Here is a 23,444-nt window from a genome sequence, read left to right as displayed (position 1 = left end):
CTGAAGACTCTGTCCCCAACACAGAAGACCCTGGATAGGAAGAAACCCAGGGGCTCCGTCCCAAGCGCCACAAAGACATCTGGTAGGGCGGCGAGCCAGCTCATCACCCAGATCAAGCCAATAACCAGGTAGGTCTTCTTCACCGAGCACACTGGGTATGGCGGAGGGGAAAGCAGACGGCGATGTAGCCCTGCAGCGCCATCACCGCTAGGTTCAACGGTGTGTGAGTGTTAGTGCAGACGATGATTAGGAGCAGGCAGATGCAGATTGCCACATTGATGTTGAACAAGAGGTCAGTCAGCAGCAGCAGGGACATTTGGGAGAGAAGGAGCATGTCATTGAACACCAGGTGCATGAAGAGGATGTAAAAGACAGTTCAGGTGCAGCCCCTGGCAGCAAGGAGAAGAGACATATGCACAAAGATTAAAATCAAGAAGCCACATGGTCAGATCATGGAAGGGGTAATTTTTTTTTTCTATGCTAAATATCCCTTGAATTCTTTGTCCCATTAATTTTTCTCATTTTAATGCTCTTATCAACATGGAGAAGTGCATCGGCTTGCCTTGTGCAAATGTTTTTTTATTGATAACAACATTGGCATATACTGATCAAAACAGGACGGTACAAAAAAAAAGCCTATAATGCAATTTAACGATGAACATACAAAGATATGCCTTGAACATAGCAGTCAGGCTATTGCTTCTTTGTTTTGAGCCCAAAAAAAAATAATTATAATAATTTGCGTTAATCGCGCGTTAAAAAATTTAACGCCGTTAAAATTGGTTTGCGTTAACGCCCTTAATAGCGCGTTTAACTGACAGCTCTAATATATATATATATATATATATATGATACATTTTACTAAATACTGTTACGACCACTGTCACAGTATATTAATAGCATTTATAACTATTATGCAAACAGTAAAACCCCCGTATAAAAGTCATTCCATCAATCTCAGAATGTGTTAAAATGTTCCCTTTTTCCATTTAGCAATTCCATAATATATTATTTAAATCAACTTCCAATAATCACTAAAAAATGTGGTGGAAAATGTATATGATAAAAAAATTGATCATTCGAATATTATTATGTTAAGAGTTACAATATTTTAACAAAAAATTGAAGTTTGAAAAGACATTTCCATTCGTTGATCAGAAATAATCAGAAACCAGAGGAACCTGAACAAACTGGCATGGTTCCTGTGGAAGGTGTGCACCATGAGGTCATTGTAGTTGATGGAGATGCAAAGAGCCGCAGCCATGACATTCTTGGTAACGCCAGACCACGTATCCCGGTATAAGACCACTGTGAAGTTACCGTTCGATGAACCATCCATCTGTAGGATAATCCTGTGACCATAGGGAAACAAATTCAACAACAATTTAAATGAGATTCCAAACGAGTTTCTTTGAATAATCGGCAAGTTTACAATAAATGTAAACATATTTTTAAGGGTCAAATAATTAACGTTAATTACATTAATGCAATGTATGTTAGCTATAGGGTTAGGGTTAAACCTTAAATATTTTTCATTAATGTTTAAGTATTGTACCCTTTTTTGTAAAATGTTACAGCTAAGGCCCGCCACAATCCCAACCAACCATTCACTGCATACCCACATATAATTGTAGTGCATGATTATGAAAAACATCACACACACATTACTCAGTTATTGACACAAAATATGCTTAAAATAAAGTAGATAAATAACTAAACTACTAAAAAAATCGGTACAACGAGCAGAATTTAGTTAAACAAAAACAGTTAAATATAAGGTGCTTTTTAGCATGTGCAATGTTCTCATACAGCAGAAGGCCCTGGAAGACATTGACATATAGAAGTTTGAATATATACATTGGATATTGAATATTATTACTAGATAAGTACATAGTGTAAATGAAGCTCACAGTTGAAAATAAATACAATGTCATCAGTGTTTGAGAGAGTCATTCAGCTGATGGTCTGTGGATAAAAACAGTTTATAGGTCTGGTTGTTCTGGCTTTCATGCTCCTGTATCGTCTGCCAGATGGTAGCATTGTGTACAGTGTGTGCTGGGGGTGTGTAGTGTCCTTGGTGATGTTGTGTGCCCTCTTTGTATCCCTCTTTAATAACTATAAAGCAACTACAAGCTATATAAAACGCTGCTGCTAGGGTGCTAACTAGGACTAAAAGGAATGAGCACATCAACCCTATCCTAAGGTCCTTACACTGGCTTCCTGTTATTTATAGAATTGAATTTGTTTTTAAAGGACTAAATGGCATTGGACCAAACTATATACAATATATATAAAAAAAAATATATATATACATACACGACATGTTCATACAGCACATATTTTCTCCCTTTATTTTTTATAGTATATGTGTGATTTCATTGAAGGTCTTTCATTATATTGCTTGCATGTACTTCTTCACTATAAATGATACTGTTGTCTTTTTCTCTGTAAAGCACATTGAACTGCTTGGTGTAAGAAATGTGCTATACAAAAAAAATGGTATCTGGAACATCTGGAATACTACAACGGTAATATTTTGCTTGTTTCTTTTATTATTTAGAATCCTGCTTTGTGATTGTGACGGTTTGGTTTGGTTTTTATGATGACTTCACACATCAAATATCTACTGAGATAGTTCCGGAACTTCTTATCTCTTAGTCCATAAACAATGGGGCTTAGGAAGCGTGGCATGACCTGAATGAAGACATATAAGGCGAACGTAATGTCGTAGAAATGCTGGGGGAAAACGTACAGCAGGGCTGCCTGAAGTAGGGGCATTATGTAAGTCATCATGCAGAGCAGGAGCTGGAAGCCATGCAGAAGCAGAGTGTTCCTCGCCTTCTTCACATCTGCGTTGGCCGCCTTGGCCGCGAACAGAACATTGAAATAGGTGAAGAACAAGGTTAGCCAGACCACAACTAGACAGATGATGTGGGAGGTGTTCCTCTTCTGGATGCTGCTCCTGAAGACCATGTCCCGGCTGCAGAGAACCCTGCTATGAAAGAAGCTTGGAGGCTCCACTATCACGAGCAGGAAGATGTCGGGTAGGATGGAGATGGCACTCGCCCCCCAAATCAAACCTATCAGGATGTAGGTTCTCTTCACAGTGCAAATCTGTAGGTAACGCATAGGGAAGCACACAGCTACATAGCACTCCACTGCCATACAGGCCAGGTTGAGAGGGGTGTTGAGGGTAGTGCAGATGGCGATGACCAGCAGGAGGCAGCAGAAAGAAACGTTGATGGTGTTGAAGATGTACCAGATAACGATCAGAAGCCCAGACAACGACAGCTGGATGATATCGTTGAGAACCAGGTGGATGAAGAGGATGTATCGAGGGTCCACCCTAAAGAGCTGCAGGAGAAAGAGGTAGTAATGGTTAGGGTATTCCACTCCAAGCAGAAACATTGTTAAATTATCAATGTCGACCGTCTCCCTCCCTCCCTGCACCTTAAAAGGATGTAGGATTCATACAGCCCTTCTTCACACCTTCATGTAAGAACTATTATATGAGTTTGAGTTTAAAGAGATGCCAAAATTATTCTCCAGCTATCAGTGAGTGTAATTTGCCATTACAATATCTGTTCAAGTTGACGGCCTGTGTCTGCATGACCCAATACATATTTTAGAGCGCTCCCAGTTCAATTCTCATCCATCCGGGAAGCTCTTCCCTGCATGGTTCAGGGAATCCATCTTTCCTATCAAAAACAGTTGCATGAAAAGTGACCCTTCTCAATGGCAGAGAAACCTAGGGATGGAGCAAAGTAGAGCGAGGGGATGATTTGTGTTTTTTTTTTCTTTCAAAATTTTGTGCTCTTTCCTGCCGCCTCTCTTTACAACTTATCAATCTTAGCTACATCACCTTAATCTACTATATCTTTATTCACTTTTAGCTGCTTTGGATAAAAGACAACATTTCTAATATTAAATATATGACTCAGTCTCCACTGACAAACAGAATCAGAATGACAGGCCAAGCACACACACACACACACACACACACACACACACACACACACACACACACACACACACACACACACACACACACACACACACACACACACACACACACACACACACACACACACACACACACACACACACACACACACACAAAATGTTGCAAGATTCCTTCATAGCAAGAGCATTGACATTGCATAAACACAACCTAAAGGTCACGTTAAAGGCACCCAGTGCAACTTTATGTAAACATTCAATGAAAAATAAACTTTCAATTTCTAGTCTTTTTTACACTTAGTAAGTTTCAATAACTCCATACCATTACATATCGACATTCAAGGAGCAAAGATGAGACGTCGTTGTGTGGTGAGAACTGATAGAAAATCGTAAACAACAACAATCGCCGGTGGGGAGAAGCCATTTTTCCATTGACTGGAAGCCTGCTTTATTTATTGTAGGTTACAAAAAATAAAGAAAATGGCGGCATTGTTGTTGTTATTGATTTTGTATCAGTTCTCACCACACAACCGACGTCTCATCTTTGCTGCTTAAATGTCGGTATGTAATGGTATGGAGTTATTGAAACTTACTACGTGTAAAAAAGACTAGAAATTGAATGTTTATTTTTAAGCCTCGAAAGTTGCACTGGGTGCCTTTAAGCATGTGTCAATATACTGTGTTAAGGAAACTGAAAAGGGCCACCACGAAAAGCAATCTTTCCATCAACCGCCCCTCCACACTTTATAGCATATAATTCCAAAAGCCAAAACTATACAATCTGAAAACTAAAAAACGATTTCTGGAGAAATATCAATGCTACACTGTGCTGTGCTGTCCTTAACCTACCTGTTAGCCTCCTTAGGCAAGACGTTTTAAGCTTTACCTGCTCCTAAATGGCCCTGCTCCATATTCACTATCTAGCCCCTACCCACACCTCAATGACCTGCTGCTGTTTTCCGTGACCAACCTCTACGTTGTCTACCAATCCTTTATGACCCTTCTCTGTAATCACTGTGTCAGGCTATTGTGAGCAAGGTACCTGATGTTTGGTGAAGGTATGGACCAGGGTGCCGTTGATGTAGTTGATGGAGATGCAGAGCGCCACAACAATGACGTTCTTGGCGACGACTGTAGAATACGTTTCTGTAAAAAGGAGAGCTGAGGAATTTCTCCCGACCAACGACTCATTCAGTGTTCTGAGGTCTCTTACCCTATCCCTGGAAGAACAGATTCAGTAGTAACATTTATTCTAATGTTAATATCACATTAAATTGCTTGCCTTTTACCTTTTTTTTCATAAATTATTTAAAAAAAAGTTAAGACTACATTCTAGTATTACTTCTAGTACATACTATGAGGGTAATACTAATACAGTTCGGATTAGTAAATTTAGTAAACATCTTTTAAATACAAAACCATACTCGTCCATCTCTGCTAGATGTCTTGCCAATACTGACCCTTGCCAATTCTGTTCGCAGAATACCATCGTTCATATAGAACCTGTTAAAGTCCTAGGGGCTTGTAAAACGTGTGAGTGTGTGTGTTTGTGTGTGTGTGTGTGTGTTTGAGTGTGTGTGTGTGTGTGTTTGAGTGTGTGCGTGTGCGTGTGCGTGTACGTGTGCGTGTGTGTGCGTGTGCGTGTGTGTCCGTGTGCGTGTGCGTGTGTGTGTGTGCGTGTGTGTTTGTGTGTGTGCGTGTGTATTTGCGTCTGTATGTGTGTGTATGTGTGTGTGTGTGTGTGTGTGTGTGTGTGTGTGTGTGTGTGTGTGTGTGTGTGTGTGTGTGTGTGTGTGTGTGTATGTGTGTGTGTGAAACCTATGTGAAATAAAGAAAAAGCTGAACATTTTACTTTTTACTTACTTCACCCTAAATATTACTCATTGCTCAAAACATTTCATAAGAATATGATTTTAGTGATCTAGTCTTTAGGTACCCTATACATGCATTATAAGTACTCTTACACCTTTGATACTATACTTGGGAGCACACGGAACTGCACTTTAAGATCACTTTTATTATACATATATTGAAGGATTGTTTTCCTATAGTCTGTAAATAAACTTTAGGTTCACATTTAGAACACCATTACACTATTTTTATGATACTTGGAGGAATTTTATGTAGTTTAATGTAGCAAACGATCACTTTTATACACATTTAAGTTATAATTAATACAATAAGATAAATTCATAATTTGCACTTGTTGATGCTCCCTAGTTTTCGATGAGTATTCAGTTTGGTATTTTTTCCTCTGAAACATTGAAGTGATAGCCTGGGAACCAGATGGATCTGAGAGCTAATTTAATATTTGTTCTGACAGGTTGTCTGGCCCGCCTCCCGATCAGACAGGTTTCTAGCCATAATAGCCTGGTTCAGGTCAATCATAACCATATATCTATGGGCAGGATTGAAATGGTGGCCAGAGGTTCAATATGGCTGTTGCTGATGTTTGTCGAATCTGCTATGCATGAAATGATTTGGACAGTATATTTTCTCTACGATGACTAGGAGCAGGCAGATGTAGATTGCCACATTGATGTTGAACAGGAGGTCAGTCAGCAGCAGCAGGGACATTTGGGAGAGAAGGAACAGGTCATTGACCACCATGTGTATGAAGAGGATGCAAAAGAGAGTTCAGCCCCTATCAGCAAGGAGAAGAGACATATGCACAAATATTAAAATCAAGAAGCCACATGGTCAGATCATGGAAGGGGTAATGTTAATATTGTGCAGCAATACTATTTTATACATATATATATAATACATTTAAATAAATACTGTTACGACCACTGTCTCATTATATTAATAGCATTTATTACTATTATGCAAACAGTAAAACCCCTGTATAAAAGTCATTCCATCAATCTCAGAATGTGTTAAAATTTTCCCTTTTTCCATTTAGCAATTCCATAATATATTATTTAAATCAACATCCAATAATCACAAAAAAATGTGGTGGGAAATGTATCTTATAAAAAATTGATCATTAGAATAATATTATTATATTAAGAGTTACAATATTTTAACAAAAAATTGAAGTTTGAAAAGACATTTCCATTCGTTGATCGGAAATAATCAGAAACCAGAGGAACCTGAACAAACTGACATGGTTCCTGTGGAAGGTGTGCACAATGAGGTCATTGTAGTTGATGGAGATGCAAAGAGCCGCAGCCATGACATTCTTGGTAACCACGTATCCCGGTATAAGACCACTGTGAAGTTACCGTTCGATGAACCATCCATCTGTAGGATAATTATGTGACCATAGGGAAACAAATTCAACATCAACAATTATTAAGCATTTAAATGAGATTCCAGATCAAGAGCCAGCTTGGAAACACTTTTAACAATAGATTATTTCTTATTTGTTTTGAATTAATCTTAAAAGGTACAAAGACCCCCTTATTTTGTCATATGTAGGTATGTCAGTTCTCTTTCAGATATAGTGATTAGAATTGTTTTGTTTTGAAATCTCTGTTACAGCTGGTACAAAAGTTGGTATTTCAATCTAGTGCAGGATTTCAATATATGGCCAGCATTAGTCCTATGAACAAAGTATTAATTAATCACAGGAAATAAATATGTTTCCAAGTTTCAAAAGAAAACCAAGCATCGGCATTAGTTAAATGACCAAGAGGCCATCTGATTAGGTTCATTGTTTCAAATTAAATTCTGATTATAATGATAGTTATAATGAGGCTTATACTGTTAGAAGTTAACAAACAAAAAAAATTCAGATGCTTAATAGTCATGACTTACAGATATTCAAGCACTGTCCATTGTGCTTAACGAGTTTCTTTGAATAATCTGCAAGTTTACAATAAATGTAGACTTATTTTTAACGGTCAAATAATTAACATTAATTACATTAATGCAATGTATGTTAGCTATAGGGTGAGGGTTAAACCTTAAATATTTGTCATTAATGTTTAAGTATTGTACCCTTTTTTGTAAAATGTTACAGCTAAGGCACACCACAATCCCATTGATTTAGGTATGATCTGTTTAAATCCAGCATTAAGACCATGAAAGTCATTGAACTCATACTAACTTAGCTTAACTTGTCATGGTCTGGCTGTTTCCTTCTCTTGTTTTGGTGTCTTCTATTTTCATTCTTACTGACTGCCAGAGGCAGTGCTTAACACTGGATGTTATCCATCGCGCATGCGCAGGTGGAGCATTTACTATCAACAAAGTCACATGTGACCGGGGATGACGTCAGGCCGCCCGTCTATATAAGCCCACGTCACTCTCCAAGATGCCCCTTGTATCTACCCGCAGTAGCGAATACAGTTTTAGAGTACGAAATAAGCTTGGATAGAAGCAATATTAGCCGGTAACTCTTTGCTGGTAGCCCTGCAAACTGCATGGTTGGAGCCACGGTTAAGCCAGTGGTCCGAATGGCACTGGCACGCTTAGGGTTGTATGAGGCTCCGCTCCAGCTAGTGCATTCTTTAGCCGTGTCCCGCCACAAAATACTTTTTCTGAGCCTCCCTCCCAGCCATATATTGAGGAGCTTCACAGATGCTGGCCAGACCCCAGATCTTTATCTCATCACACCAGTGACAGCAGCAGAATGCCAGCAAGCATGGACTTGACCGAATGCCAGCCGTAGAGCCGACCATTCCCTCCCTCATTGTGGCACCAGAGGAGGTGTTGAGGCCAAATGCTCGCTGTCCCAGGACACATAGTCACATAGATTGCCTATTAACGAGGGGCTATGACACAGCGGCACGTATGGGCCGTATCGGGAACTCCTTGTCCAATTTGATACTGGCCCTGTCTCAGTCCTTGCAATCATCCAGTGCACATACTTCAGTGCAGAGTCTAAGTGACACGTCTTTGCAGGCGTTTGCCTTCATGACCAGAGAGCTTGGTAGGCTGATGTCGTCGCTAATGCTGGCTCGCCGCCAGGTATTGCTGGCCCAGTCCCCATTATCAGAGCCATGCCGGAGGACCCTCCGCACTCTCCCTGTAGTTCCGGGAGAGCTGTTTGGCTCAGCAGCACAACAGGCCTTGAATCGTGGCATCCAGGCTAAACAGACACGGCAGCTGTTTGCTAGCCTCCGGGGAGCTACATCCCCACCGAGACAGCAGCCTCCACAAGGTTATGGCGCCAATCGTCCTCTGCCTCCAGCGTATCCTAGTGGTTATCACCAGCTCCTGAGCGACCCTATGAAACCCGTCGGGCTCCCACAAGGCCAGTACCCCAGGCACAGATGGGTCGAGGGTCGGGGTTTCCCCCCCCCAGGCCCCCAAGAAGACGTGGGGGCTGGTACTGACGGCTCAGGGCCGGGCATCAGGCGCTTCGCCCAGCAGCACCTCATCTGCTGGGGAAGTTGCACTACAGACCCTTGGGTGGTGGCCACGCTTTCCCAGGGGTACAATCTCCAATTCCGATGCCGGCCCCCAGTTTTCAGGGGGATCAGACTGAATACAGTCAGCAATCCCACAAGGCAACAGGCCCTTAGCCAGGAAGTATCCACCCTCCTGGAGAAGAAGGCCATCGAGATCGTAGATCCTCAGACACAGCAAGGTGGGTTTTACTCAGTGTATTTTTCAGTTCCAAAAAAAGAGGGTGGGTTTCGCCCGATACAGGACTTACAAGGGCTTAACAGTTTTCTGAAAGTATTGCCCTTTCACATGCTAAAGAGAGCGGAAGTGCTCCAGGCCGTTGCATGGCAAAGCTGGTTCACATCAATAGATTTAAAGGATGCATATTTTCACGTCCCAATGGCACCACATCACAGGCCATACCTGCGCTTCGCATTCGAAGGGCGGGCCTGCTAGTAACTGGTCTAGGGATACCCCATTTGGGTTACCCCTAGCACCACAGAACTTCACAAGGTGCAGGCGGGCAGCGCTCGCACACAATGCAAGCCACCGGAATGCAGATCCTCCCTTATCTGGACGATTGGCTTATTTGCACTCCAACCCGGGAACGGGCAGAGCAGGACACCACAGCCCTCCTAGGCCATGTGGAAAGGTTGGGTCTTACAGTCAACTATGGCAAAAGTTGTCTAATACGCAGCCAACAGGTTCAGTTCCTTGGCATAACCCTGGACTCTGTCCAAATGCTTGCCTTCCCATCTTCGCGGTGGGTAGAGGCCATACTCCAGATCCTCCTGCATTTTCGGGAGGACAGGATGGTAAGGTAAAGCCTTTTTTCTCAGGCTGTAGGGAATGCTGAAGTCAGTAACATCAATAGTGCCACTGGGCCTCCTCCACGGCCGTTTCCAAGTTTGGACCAATGGCCTCCAATAGATCCGAGGTTGCACGGATCCAGGAAGGTCAGGGTGTCCAGTCTAGGCCTCCTGGCATTACAACCCTGGAGACGCAGGGCATATCTTGCCAAAGGTGTCACACTGGGTTCGATCCCCTCACGCCGCGAGGTGGTGGTGACCGATGCTTCGCTCTCTGGCTGGAGGGCAGTGTGGTAGCACAGGGTGGTGAGAGGGCTCTGTAGTGCGCAGCACAGGACACAGCACATAAATGTGCTCGAGCTCCGTGCTATTTATTTAGTGCTCTGCGAATTCCTGTCCTATTTGGGGAGCAGACATGTTCTGGTACGATGCGACAACAAGTCAGCTGTCTACAATGTCAACCACCAAGGGGGGCACAAGGTCGGCTCAGTCATCACAGGTTGCACAGCAACTTCTTGTATGGGCTCTCCCTTACTTTTCCAGCCTCAGGGCTATGTACCTTTCAGGGCCACAGATCCCGGTGGCAGACTTTCTTTCACGCCAGAGACCTCCGTCGGGGGAGTGGCGACTCCACCCAGAGGTAGTAGAGGCAATATGGAGCAAATATGGCACAGCAGAGGTGGACCTGTTTGCCAGTCCACAACACATTGCCCTCTCTGGTTCTCTCTGTCAGAGACGAGTCCGATGGGACAGGATGCCTTGGCACATCCATGGCCACGTCAGCTCCTTTATGCCTAACCGCCATTTCCACTGATAGGGTTAACTCTACACAGAGCTCAGAAGGGGAACCACAGACTCCTGCTTGTTGCCTCATAGTTAATTTTTATGGTTCCCTCCTCCTGGCTCCTCTACACATACTATTTGGGTTTGACTTTCATTTTTTTTGCATGTCGTGGGTCGCCTGGTTGTCGACCCCTAAGGGAGGGGTACTGTCAGAGGTGTCGTCAGCCCCTTTTTACTGGGGCACGTGCCACAGTAAAAGTCTCCAGTGCCCCAGTAATATCCCATTGATCATTATTAAATTAATCTGCAGAAGTGCCGCTCTCACTATGGAATCGGCAGGATTCATCAAGTGCATCTCCTGCTGCCTCGGGATTCTTCAGTCGAGCCTGCCACTTACCAGCCAATCAAAAAACGAAAGGGGCTACATAAAAGCCAATTAGAAATTAGCACCAGTTTTTCAATACTGAGCGTCTGTAGCCTGTAGTTTTATAGCACACACACACACACACACACACACACACACACACACACACACACACACACACACACACACACACACACACACACACACACACACACACACACACACACACCATGCGTGCACGCACACACGCGGAAAATGAATAATGAATGAAAAATTGTCTGTCTTCAAAACTTGAGGAAGTTTTAGTGGCCAAAAACTTCCTTAACACAAAAATGGAAATTATGGGGTGTTTATACAGGGTGTTTTTAACATACTGGATCCAACAGTGTTCCCAACACTGACACAGATAATTCAGATTGCACTCACAATTCCTGTAAACAGTTGTAGTTGTGAGCGATCTTTCAGTGTGTTGAGAAGGCTCCACACCTGGCTTAGGTCAACCATGGGGCAAGGAAGGCTTCACTAACTTTCTCTTTTGTCCATTGGAAGGGAGAAAGCCAAGTTATTGACCGCTTTGCCATCATGTGTTACCTGTGTTACCTGCGTCATCTGTGTTCCCGGTGTTCCTTGCCTTTTTGCGTTAATAAATTACCCTTTACCTGAACCGTCTGCTATTGGGTCCTACCTGCCTGCCTGCCACCCGCTAACAGTGACATAACTAAAGCCTATTTCAGCAGGTTTGTGGCTAGTGATGAACCCTATTAGATACCTGTGGATGCAGTCTCACCTAAAGCATTTCCTGGGTGCAGCAGAATGAATTACAAGTATATATGCAGTAGAATTCCCATCTGGTATTCATTTACACCCACAGATGGAGTGTTATCTGAGCATGCGTGTGCTGAACATGCATGGAAGTGGAATATAGAACAGTACATTATGTACACGTATATTATGTAGACGGAACAGTATATTATGTATTTGTTACGATCAAAATAATGAGAACTGAATTGGATTTACACCTAAATATCTGTATCCTGGAGAGACGTTTAACAACTTAAAATAAAATCAACACTCGAAGATACAGTGCAATTCTACTAAAAGTTTAAAAGTTTATTTAGTTTATTTAAATGATGGTTGTCCCTTTGTAGAAGGGACCGAAGACTATAACTAATTACTTTTATTGAGAGAGTTATCAACAGAATTATTTCAAATATGTCATCTACACAACAGTGAAATCAATACATTTTTGAAGATAGAAACATTGAAGCATGTGTGTTATAGTCCCAGAGTTGACATGCAGAAAGTCAGGCAGAGGGAAGACTGATATCTGGTTTTCACTAGTTCATTGTTTGTCAGATCGAGTAGAGTTAATATGCTGATAGTTCAATAAGCTTTTCTAAATGAACGCGGCACAAGTCATCATGAGGAGGTCTTTAGACTAGATTGAGGGCCAGTAATTTTCCTCTTTTAACACAAGTGCCTTTTCAGGTACTTCCGGAAGGTCTTGTCTCGCAGGCCATACACAATGGGACTGATGAGCCTTGGCAGGATACTAATGAATACAGGCACAGTGAAGCGTATGGCAAGCACCGCAGCAGGGAGGAGGTTGGTGAGCCCAATCACGACCAGGTGGCTGACATAGGTGAGCATGCAGAGGACCAGCTGGAAGCCGTGAAGGATCACAGTGTTCCTGCCTTTCTTGGCGTCCAGGGAGGCAGCCTTGGCAGCAAACAGGATATTGAAGTAGGTGTAGAAGAGGACGAGCCAGACCAGGACCAGGAAGATGCTGTTAGAAGCGTCTCTCTTCTCCTTGAAGTACGCATTTCTGAACACTGTGGTCGACACGCAGAAGACCCTGGAATGGAGGAATTCATGGGACTCTGTCCCAAGCATCACAAAGAGATCTGGTAGGACGGTGAGCCCACTTATCAGCCAGATCAAGCCAATGACCAGGTAGGTCTTCGGCACAGTGCAGATTTGGACATGGTGGAGAGGAAAGCAGATGGCGATGTAGCATTCCATCGCCAGCACCGCGAGTGTGAGGGGTGTGTTAAGGTCAGTCAGGAGGGCCATTATCAACAGCAGGGTACAGAAGGGCACACTCATGTCTAACATGATGTAGGTGAGGACAAGAAGGAAGCCGAACAGGGTCAGGAGGATCATATCGTTGATGACCAGGTGGATGAAAAGTATGTAACGGGGGTTCATGTAGAAGATCTGGACAGAAAGGTCATGGGTTAAAACTCTTTCACCTAAACTTAATGATTGATGCCATGATTGCTTGCCTTCTTTCACAAAGACCTGAATCCTTCCCTTGACCTTACCTCAACAACACATACATAACCTTAAAGGGCCCCTACTTTCCCAACAGGTTTGAGGCTTATTAGTCATTGGAAGATATTTCAAAATTGATCCACTGGTGACATCACAAGTGAGGTTTTAATATTAGAGCTGTCAGTTAAACGCGTTATTAACAACGTTAACGCAAACCAATTTTAACAGCGTTAAAAATTATCAAAAAATTACAAAAACCTATGCAGCCTTAAAGTGATGGACGACAGAAACTATTCAACTTATATTAACCATCTCATATCACAGAGGGATGCATCTACTAGAAACCTACCAAACATATAGTCAAAAAGATGAAGATGTATAAAACACCTCAAATTCCTCAAATAAACGATTGAGGATTGCAGGGGAGGGGCCCGAAGGCCGGCTGACCTGATGTCTGGTGAAGGTGTGGACCAGGGTGCCGTTGATGTAGTTGATGGAGATGCAGAGCGCCACCGTGATAACGTTCTTGATCACGGCTGTGCTCAGCGTGTCCCTGCCCATGGAGGTCCCGCCTGTGGTGTTCCTCTCACTCCTCAGCCTGTCCATGGGCCCCACAACACTCCAAAGCTCTGTCAGAAGAAGAGTGCTGTGGTTATTGAGGAGGTCAACATTCAATTCTGGCACACTGCCAACGTAAAAGTTATTCAATTAATACAAAAAAAATATAGATATATATATTTGAGGGCAACAAATGGCAAAGGATCATATATGTATGAAGAAGTTTGAAGCATTGTGAAATTACAGTAAATGGCGAACAACTCTATTCGCATCACCCATGTTGCAAGGACAACATTAAATTCCCTTATAAAACATAGTAAAAACAAACTGCATAAATGACCAATTCATAACAGATATGAGATCATTTTCAGTTAAACAACAAAAGCAGCAGAAGTACAAATGTAGTTGCACCTGAACATTGTTGCAGAAATAACACACACTGTTGACTGGAGGTAATGTATTTCTACATTATTGTCAATACCATGTCAAAAAAAGTGAGCCATTTAAGCTTTTTCTATTGAGCAATACATTTTTCTCCCTTTCAGTCAAAATGAGTAGGCCTTAAATTAAGAAGTTACATTGTAGTAACACCATTGTATTTCATGAGATAGTATACATTTTAAAAGAACGTACCACCAAACATCTCCTGGAGCTTATACTTTATGCCAGGATATCCTAAAAAAACCAAAGTAATATCAGGTTACCGGCAGTGGGGTCCTGACCCCAAGTTTGGGGAAACACTACTGTAGATCATTCAGGTTGTAGGCACACAGGCGGCCAGTAGATAAATAGACACTAGATACATTCAATAGACAGAAAGTAGCAAAAGAGAGACATACCGTCCTGAGCCAGGGACATCGGGACCAGAATCTATCTTGTCCTGGACCATCTGGGGGTCAGCACTCAGAGAGGACTTTATGTAGGTTTGTTCAGAGAAGGGTGGCACGCACGTGTGCCATCCTTCTCTTGGGACTTGTCTCACCATACGTACAGGATAGTTTGTGTGTGTGTGTGTGTGTGTGTGTGTGTGTGTGTGTGTGTGTGTGTGTGTGTGTGTGTGTGTGTGTGTGTGTGTGTGTGTGTGTGTGTGTGTGTGTGTGTGTGTGTGTGTGTGTGTAAATATGATTTATTGTTGGATGCTATATTATTTATTTGTGTGGGGTCATTTCATTCCTTGATGTTCAGAATGAGAAACTATGTCGAACTTATTGCTCTTACCAAATCCCCAAATAGTAATATTATCGTATTGGATTATCTATTTCTTATCTCATCCTCTTGAGAAGTTATTGTGGAGGCTCATGGCCTCAAAAAATAGTACGCTTTCTTGATAATATGAATATATCCATGTACCTTTTTCCAGTGATGCATCACAGATGGTTCATTTTTGCTAAAAAAATAATTGCTTGAATAACTTGAAATAATTCTTTATTTATGTCAAGTAGTGAAACTTTGAATGGTCAAAGCTTTCTCGCCTCCAGCCTTTCCAATAATTCTTCAGTAAACCTCAAACAGAAACTATTTTAAATTTTTCTAATGTTTTAACAAAGTGTGGTACCTTTCAGTACTGTGACCTTTTTCTAGAAATGACCACGTCTGCCCCAATCATTTCATCACTTTTATTTAACTGAAACAAATCAAACCTACCAAAGCTCTGAAGATCTATTTAAGGGAGTGCAGAGGCTTGACACTCTTAGTCTTGATCTTTTTAAACATCATATTTCTCTTCAGGTGCTGTCTGAAGGTCTTGTCTCGCAGGCCGTATACGATTGGACTGAGGAACCTGGGGAACATCTGAATGACGACGTAACAGACGAACAGTGCATTGGCGTAGTGTGTGGGGAACCAGAGGAACAGACTACGCTTCAGCACCGGAGCGATGTAGGTCAGCATGCAGAGCAGCAGCTGGAAGGCGTGCAGCAGGACGGTGTCCCTGGCTTTCTTGGCGTCGGCGTTAGCCCCTTTGGCCGCGACCAAGATCTTCACGTAGACATAGAACAGGATGAGCCACACCAGCACGAGGAACACAATGTTGTAGACGTGGACCTTCTCGATGAGTTTGGGGAAGATGTTATCCCGCACGCAGAACACTCGTGAGAGGAAGTACTCTAGGGGCTCGGTGGCGAGTGCGATCAGGACATCGGGGATGATGGCCGCCGAGCTCACCAACCAGATGAGGCCGATCAGGGTGTAGGTCCTCCTGACGGTGCAGAGCTGAGCATGGCGCAGTGGCAGAAACACAGCGATGAAGCACTCCGTCGCCATGCACACCAGGTTAAGGGGTGTGTTCTGGGTGGTGAGGGCGGCGAGGGTCACCAGTGAGCAGCAGATGCACGCGTTGATCGAGAAGAAGACGTAGCTGAGGACGAAGAGCAGCACGGAGACGGTCAGTTGCAGCATGTCGTTCAGCACCATGTGGATGAAGAGGATGTAGCGAGGGTTCATAGAGAAGATCTGCAACGTAACCCATAAGCTTTATTATCATCTATCCAAAGTGACTTGAACAGAATTCAGATTCCTATAATTAAAGGGATACTTCACCAATTCAGGACCGGCGTTCTATCATTATAAAATCGCTATTGTAATATAGTCTTCCCTTAGCCTAGCTTTCCTGATCTAAATTTCTCCTGAAATGACGTAAAATGACGCGTTTGACGTCATCTCAGTAAAACTTTGCTTGCCTGCTAGAAGGGCCGAGGACTACAAAACACTGCTTCCGCAAATTTCTAACCCCACCAATAAGGAATGAGGGGGGCGGGAGCTCGCGTACGAGGTCTAAACACAATGTCCGCCATGTTTCTTCACCACTTCGAGAACTAGACCGACACAAACCTCCGACCATGGCAGAAGCAAATTTGCAATGGGAAACAGCCAAAGTGGATTTTCGAAAATCTATTGACATTCAGGGCTATTTGTACGAGCCAGTATGCAGCCAGGAAGAATTGAGACAAATAGAGGAGGAGCTTGAAGTTTGTGTAATGCTGTATAAGCTACTCAAAGCCAAATGTATCTTGCTTTGCTAATGTTGTTCTCTTTCTTTCTTAGACGGTATCGGCTTCCTGTGTTGTCCAGGCCATCGGAGCTAATTACCCAGCACCAGATGGGCAGTACCGTGGCTACCAGGAGACAGTAGATGCTCAAGATGAGCTGTGACAATTTTTACTCTAGCAAACGCACCCTACACCTTTTATTTTTGTAAATAGTTCATATTTTTTCATGAATAAAACTTCAAATTCATGTTGGTTGTTGTGATTTTGTTACTAACCCAAGTGCTGTTATACTAAAGTAGACCTACTGTATAAGATAAACACTTATTTCAACTCGGGAGAAAAGGTTGAGTACAAATGCTTGATATGCTGACCTATTGTAATAAGCAAATGTTTTTATGCTGTACAAATGATGCGTTTGAAAAAATGTGTTAAAAAAATATGTTTACACAAAGTTTGCTCGCGCTACCACTTGCGCTAGTAAAATGGGTCCTTCCCCTTCTAAACTGAAACAGGCGGGCGGTGCAGCAAGCGCAATGCACTGTTGTAGTTGGAGGATTTCTTACTTTGAGCCAGAGAGACCACTTTCTGCCTTTTCTCAGGCTAGGATGAACACCTTTTTTTTTTTTGCACATTTAGAATACATAGAATTATTTACTTCATATAACCTTTGTATCTCCACCGGTGAAGTATCCCTTTAAGTAGCAGGTAAGGTATCTTGCTCTAGTGTTCCAAAACCTTTAAATCCGGGACCCATTTTTTTAAAATTCAAAACCACTGAGACCCAATTTACAGAAGGCCTATCTGCAAATCGTGAGAATAACGAATTTGTGCATAAATTAACATTCCTGACCATTTTTACTGCCATTTCCGCATCACCTTATATATTATATTAAACCAGCCATTTTGAAGAGACATTGCACATTTCTAAGTAGGCGTACGGAAATGCTGGAGCCTCCTTCGTGGGTAAACGGCGCATACCTGAATATCCCGTAGACTACACCACTGGGGACACTAGTGTTTGGAGAAAGATGTGGACATGACGTACCTGGTGTTTGGAGAAGGTGTGGACCAGGGTGCCGTTGATGTAGTTGATGGAGACGAAGAGTGCCACAACAATGACATTCTTAGCTGCGGCTATGTAGACTCCTTCGCGAGAACGCGATGCAGTCACCACAGTGATGTTGTTAGACGAAAGATTCATTAGGCAGCAAGGACGCCGTTCCACAAAGCTGTAGCAACAAACACATACATGTTAGAACACAGACAATCATACCTGCAACAACACACAAACAACTAAATACGCACACCAGTACACCAGTATCACCAGAACCATATCAATATTATATTAAATTAAAACTGCTTTAATTTACACTGCCAACTGTTTAATGATTTAACTTTCCAAAAATACTGACACAGACACTGCCAACGTAAAAGTTATTAAAAGTATTATAAAAAATATTTTCAGGCATCACATGACAAAGGATCATATATAATGAGGAAGTTTGAAGCATTGTTTAAATGACAGTCAATGGCGAACAACTCTTTTCGCATCACCCGTATAACAAGGAGGACAGAGGCCCATGTCTTCAACACAAGAGAATACATTGATCCCCTTGTTATAACACACAAGTGTTACAACAGACCTAGAATACATGCCCCTGTATCCACACACGTCTGTTCCAAGAATACACACCTGTTAAAACATTCATTAAATTGCATTCATTAAAGCAAGGCCAGGGCCTATTGCCTTAATGAATGCAAGGCCTATTTATTTAGCCCTTTTCATACACAAGGCAGACTCAAAGTGCTTCACATATAAACATTGTCATACAATAAAATGAAATAATAGATAAGTAAAAGAAAACATATGCAAAGAAATGGGTAAAATAGAAAGTTAAAAAGGCCTTTTAGTATTAAAATAGAAAATAAAGGCAAAGTTAAAAAAGCTTTTTAGAAAGTGCAATGTATTTAAGATTTAGCAGAAAGCTAAAGCAAACATTAAGCTGACGCTTTCATCCAAAGCGACTTACAATAAGTGCGTTCAACCACGAAGATACAACCCAGTAATTGCACAAATCATCGGAGTACATTCAATTCATCTCAACTGTTCTAACGTTATTTTGCTAAAGAAGATGAACTGAAACTGCCGAGACCGTACGGTACGGTGGCCATTGCCCCGGCTGGATTTTACATCCAGGAGTGGGCGGTTCGGTAAAAACATAGATGTGGTGGAGGCTGCGTTATGTTAACTCTCGCCTTTAACTCTTAAAGTCTAGCCCTATCATCTACAGAATGTTACAGAATCTAATCTATCACCAGCCCATTAACTTCCCAACTCGTGGTGACTAGACTCTTGGCCGTTGATATTCCATACTATTAAGGACAGCTTTAAACTCCTCCGCTGCCTAGCCTTTAGTAATGCTTATCACACTATATTCCCCTCCAACCAAACTACAGAAAATGCCTCAATCAGGAAAAATTAATGTAGGAGCAGTTCAACGCTTCACTGCCCGCCTGAGCAGTGGCAGATATGTGTGTTTATTTGACATTTCAGTAATTTAAGTTTAGAGTGTTTTTTCGGCTGATGCCATGTTTTCGATAAGGTTTGGGGTGTTGTACATAAGCTACAATGTATAATAATATCACAATAATCATGACATTTATTTTTGCAACAATCAATAAAAAGCAATGAATCATGAGTCATTATTTTAAGTTAAAATAATATGAAGGGACAATGCAATTTTGAGAAGCTCCAGTCTGAACTAAAAAAAGACAATTTCACTCTGCCCCTCACTCCTGCCTCCCTAATCCCTCCAAACCCTGCCCAGCCTCCAGATCTGCAAGGCTCACCGAAAAACTCTGAATACAATATTTATTAGGCAATATAGCAATTATCAACAATGCCCTCATGTACTGTTAAAAACATTGAGCAGACATAAAGCTGCAATAATTAGGGCTTAATTCAATAACATAGTAAGTATAGCTGTATAGAATTAGTCCATTCCTATTTTTGGAGGGTTATTATTCTAGGAGTATTTCTGGCTTTAATTGTACAGATTAGTATAAACAAATTAGTGATAATGTTGGTATTTCTGATTGATATGCTCTGCACTGTGCCGGTGCTCTCCTAAAGCAGTCTGTGCACCAGTCTATACTTGTTTTATAGCCACCCCAATTTTTATTACATGCTTTACTTGGTCAATTATTCTTATTTGTATATATCCTAAAAATGTCCATCAAAAGTGCTTACCTCCTGAATTTTCTTGTGAGGTGGCTGCAGGATTATGAAGGACTAGACAAATTCAGGACTGCACAAATCCAGGAACCCTCGAGTCTAGGACCCCACAAGCTGGGGTTAGCCTGAGAGAGAATATGTTCAGACCCTGAGATGTTGCGGTCTTCAGCTACAGGTCAACCGCCCGCACTGGGATGTAATTTATATATACCAGAGAAAGCAGCACTCAGTGGCTTCAGTGAGTGAGGGAGTGAGTGAGTGGGTGTGGTAGTGTGTGTGTGCGTACGTGCAGGGATGTTTGCGTGTCTGTACATACACAAATATGACTTGATTTGTTGTTTTGTTTTCCGCATTCCCTATTACAACCCAGTCTCCCACCCAAATGTAGTATTGCTAGTCGGTCCACAGAGAACGTAGTAGTTTCACAATACCGGCTCTAAAATTGTGAGATGTCTACTTGTTTTTTGGCCAATTCTTTTCTATAGGCCTGAATCCAAAAACAAACTGACAAAATGAAAGGCTACCTTGATTCGAGTCCCTCAAAACTCAAAAATATACATGAAAAATCTATGTACATACAGTATATATATATATATATACAGATAGATAATATACATACATGTATATATGTGTGTATATCATTCTATTTTGTTCAGTCTAGGCCTCTATTTGAATCCATATTCTACAGGCCATCTCTTTCCTTAATGTACCCTGTTTGTTCAATTGTTAGTTGTTTGTGAATGAACACTTAAATTTCACAATGACGATGTTACAATGAATATTGCACTAAAGTACAAGTTCTAATTTTACATTTTACACAGTTACAATGTTAATGTTTCAATGCATGTTACACTAAAGTAACAATGTTACAAATATGTTACAATTAAGTATCAATAATGAAATACATTGATGGTTGTAGTTTTTGTCTATGCTCTCAGTATTCATTTCGGTGTTGTATAAGGGTTTTCATGAGTAAAGTCACACTAGAATGTTATATAGCATTCTAGTGGCCATGCTGGGGACGGTCAATGACAGAGTTTTAAATGTGTTCATAACTGGGCTGGGATTGGGCTGAAAATTGCGATGACTGCACAATAAATATGTTAATTCCCTTTGCTCCTATTTTCCCCTGAAAATTAAACTTGGTTGGCTCTTATTGCAATACCAAGGATATCACAGTGACCCAGGAAGCATCCGAAATGTCAATATAAATCTGTGTTAATAAAGCTTTGGGTTAGTTGTGTAGCAGGCTACTTCTGAGGATTCTTCTAAGGATTTCCTTAAATTAAACTTGAACTCATATTAATAAAGTGTTAGGGTTAATAAAGTGTTAATACAATTTTAATCAATCCTCTAACATTGATAATAAAATACAGCTTTATGGGATTTTTTTATTTTATTTGAACTGACATGTTTATTGTCTAATACATTACACTAAATATAAATGCTAATTTTAATACCCCACATTTGAATGAAACTCAACGGTCGCTCAGGAGAAGCTCTTCATCCGGCCGCAGGGCCGGCTCCTACCCAGGATATACTTCTTCAGGTACCTCCGGAAGGTCTTGTCTCTGAGACCGTACAGGAGTGGGTTGACAAAACGGGGAAGAATCTGGGTCAGGACAAAAGCAGTGAATTGCAACCCAGAGAAGCTTCCAGGGAAGAGCTGTATGAGGCCCTGCAGCATCATGGGCTGAACATACACCATCATGCACAGCAGCACCTGGAAGCCATGCAGCAGGACGGTGTTGTGCGCTTTCTTGGCGTCCTTGCTGGCTGACCTTGCGACGAACAAGATGCTGAAGTAGGTGTAGAGGAGCGTGAGCCACACGATGACTAGTAAGGTGATGTTGGTGGCGTCTCGCTTGGCCACGCTGTAGATGCTGCGGAACACTCTGTCCCGGTCGCAGAAAACGCGGGACAGGAAGAAACTCAGCGGCTCGGTGGCTAAAAGTATGAAGAGGTCGGGAAGCACCGTCAGAGCACTGGTCGCCCACATCAGGCCGATGGCCAGGTGCGCACGCCGCAACGTGCACACTGTGGCATAGCGGAGCGGAAAGCAGACAGCCACGTAGCACTCCACCGCCATGGTGGCCAGGTTGAGCGGGGTGTTCTGGGTGGTGAAGACAGCAGCAGTCATCAGCAGGCAGCATACTGACACGTTGATGGTGAGAAAGACAAAGGTGCAGATGAAGAGGGAGATAGTGATGAAGAGTTGGATCATGTCGTTGAGCACCAGGTGGATGAAGAGCACGTAGCGGGGGTTTTCTCGGAGGACCTCAGGGGAGGAAAGAAATATTAATATTAGCATCAGAACTGCAAAATATGATTGTAGCGAGTAGTATGTTTTGCAATCTGATCTTTAATAAAACAGATGAAAATGAAGAAAGACATTAAGAAGAGAGCAGCAGCCAAACAGAAGAAGCATTAAAGAAAAACAGCAACTATATTAAAATAAGATACAAACAGCCAAACAAAACAAATCATTTTAGACAAAATAAACAACATCAGGTGTTTATCTTGAAGTTTGGCTATCATCATCATAATATCATTTTCGACTAGACAAATCCTCTGGCCACCTCTTTTTGGTTCTTCCCGAAGGCATTCTCACGGAGTGGTTACCTCTTCTCGGTGGAAGGTATGCACCATGCTGCCGTTGAGGTAGTTTATAACGATCCCAAGGAGAACAACAGTCAGGTTCTTGATGAAGGCGTCGCGGTACCACGACTCCTGCTCCTGATTATTCCCAGAAACATTCATCTCTCCGTGTTCACGATTCAGCCTCCAAAACCAAGCACACAAGTAATTAGAAAATATTTGACCAACATGCTGCTCAAACCATTTGTAGCCAGCCTCACTTAGAATTCACTTTGACCAGAATCATCTAACAAATAATAAAATATAAGTAGGTTATGCATAACACCAACCGCTCATAGTGAGAACCCTCGTCTCCCATAAAACTCTTCTTCAAAACAATCCTCAGACAAAGAAGGATGAACTAGAGTTGTAAGAGAAGGCTCTGAGTAGGCTACTATGTCTTTAACTATCTATACTTACATGGTGTTGAATGTAGTCCTAAACACAGTTTAAATCACACAACATAAAAACCAAATGACAGGAACAGTTAATTATAATGA

The 23,444-nt window shown here is 42.0% G+C and overlaps 4 protein-coding genes and 1 pseudogene across 4 annotated transcripts; all 5 read right to left on the bottom strand.

Moving 5' to 3' along the window:
• LOC130402359 (odorant receptor 131-2-like) overlaps positions 1 to 367 on the bottom strand; it is a 770-nt pseudogene extending 403 nt beyond the window's left edge.
• A 2,189-nt stretch (positions 368 to 2,556) lies between these two features.
• On the bottom strand, positions 2,557 to 7,138 carry LOC130402358 (odorant receptor 131-2-like). The gene is made up of 3 exons (XM_056606509.1): positions 7,066 to 7,138; positions 5,003 to 5,106; positions 2,557 to 3,354 (listed from the first exon to the last, which is right to left on the bottom strand). Exons 1-3 carry the CDS (start codon positions 7,136 to 7,138, stop codon positions 2,557 to 2,559), a joined length of 975 nt encoding a protein of 324 aa, XP_056462484.1.
• A 5,582-nt stretch (positions 7,139 to 12,720) lies between these two features.
• Positions 12,721 to 14,103, bottom strand: LOC130402357 (odorant receptor 131-2-like). Its single transcript, XM_056606508.1, has 2 exons — positions 13,975 to 14,103; positions 12,721 to 13,470 (listed from the first exon to the last, which is right to left on the bottom strand). Exons 1-2 carry the CDS (start codon positions 14,086 to 14,088, stop codon positions 12,721 to 12,723), a joined length of 864 nt encoding a protein of 287 aa, XP_056462483.1. The 5' UTR covers positions 14,089 to 14,103.
• Positions 14,104 to 15,744: 1,641 nt separating this feature from the next.
• LOC130402356 (odorant receptor 131-2-like) lies at positions 15,745 to 19,244 on the bottom strand. The gene is made up of 4 exons (XM_056606507.1): positions 19,231 to 19,244; positions 18,118 to 18,301; positions 16,322 to 16,536; positions 15,745 to 16,243 (listed from the first exon to the last, which is right to left on the bottom strand). Exons 1-4 carry the CDS (start codon positions 19,242 to 19,244, stop codon positions 15,745 to 15,747), a joined length of 912 nt encoding a protein of 303 aa, XP_056462482.1.
• Positions 19,245 to 21,796: 2,552 nt separating this feature from the next.
• On the bottom strand, positions 21,797 to 23,067 carry LOC130402355 (odorant receptor 131-2-like). Its single transcript, XM_056606506.1, has 2 exons — positions 22,930 to 23,067; positions 21,797 to 22,585 (listed from the first exon to the last, which is right to left on the bottom strand). The coding sequence occupies exons 1-2, from the start codon at positions 23,065 to 23,067 to the stop codon at positions 21,797 to 21,799; spliced, it is 927 nt and encodes a 308-aa protein (XP_056462481.1).
• Between the last annotated feature and the right edge of the window lie 377 nt (positions 23,068 to 23,444).

Source organism: Gadus chalcogrammus, chromosome 13 (assembly GCF_026213295.1).
Source record: "Gadus chalcogrammus isolate NIFS_2021 chromosome 13, NIFS_Gcha_1.0, whole genome shotgun sequence".
In the NCBI taxonomy this organism is placed as follows: Eukaryota; Metazoa; Chordata; class Actinopteri; order Gadiformes; family Gadidae; genus Gadus; species Gadus chalcogrammus.
This window is presented reverse-complemented; position numbering and strand designations above follow the sequence as displayed.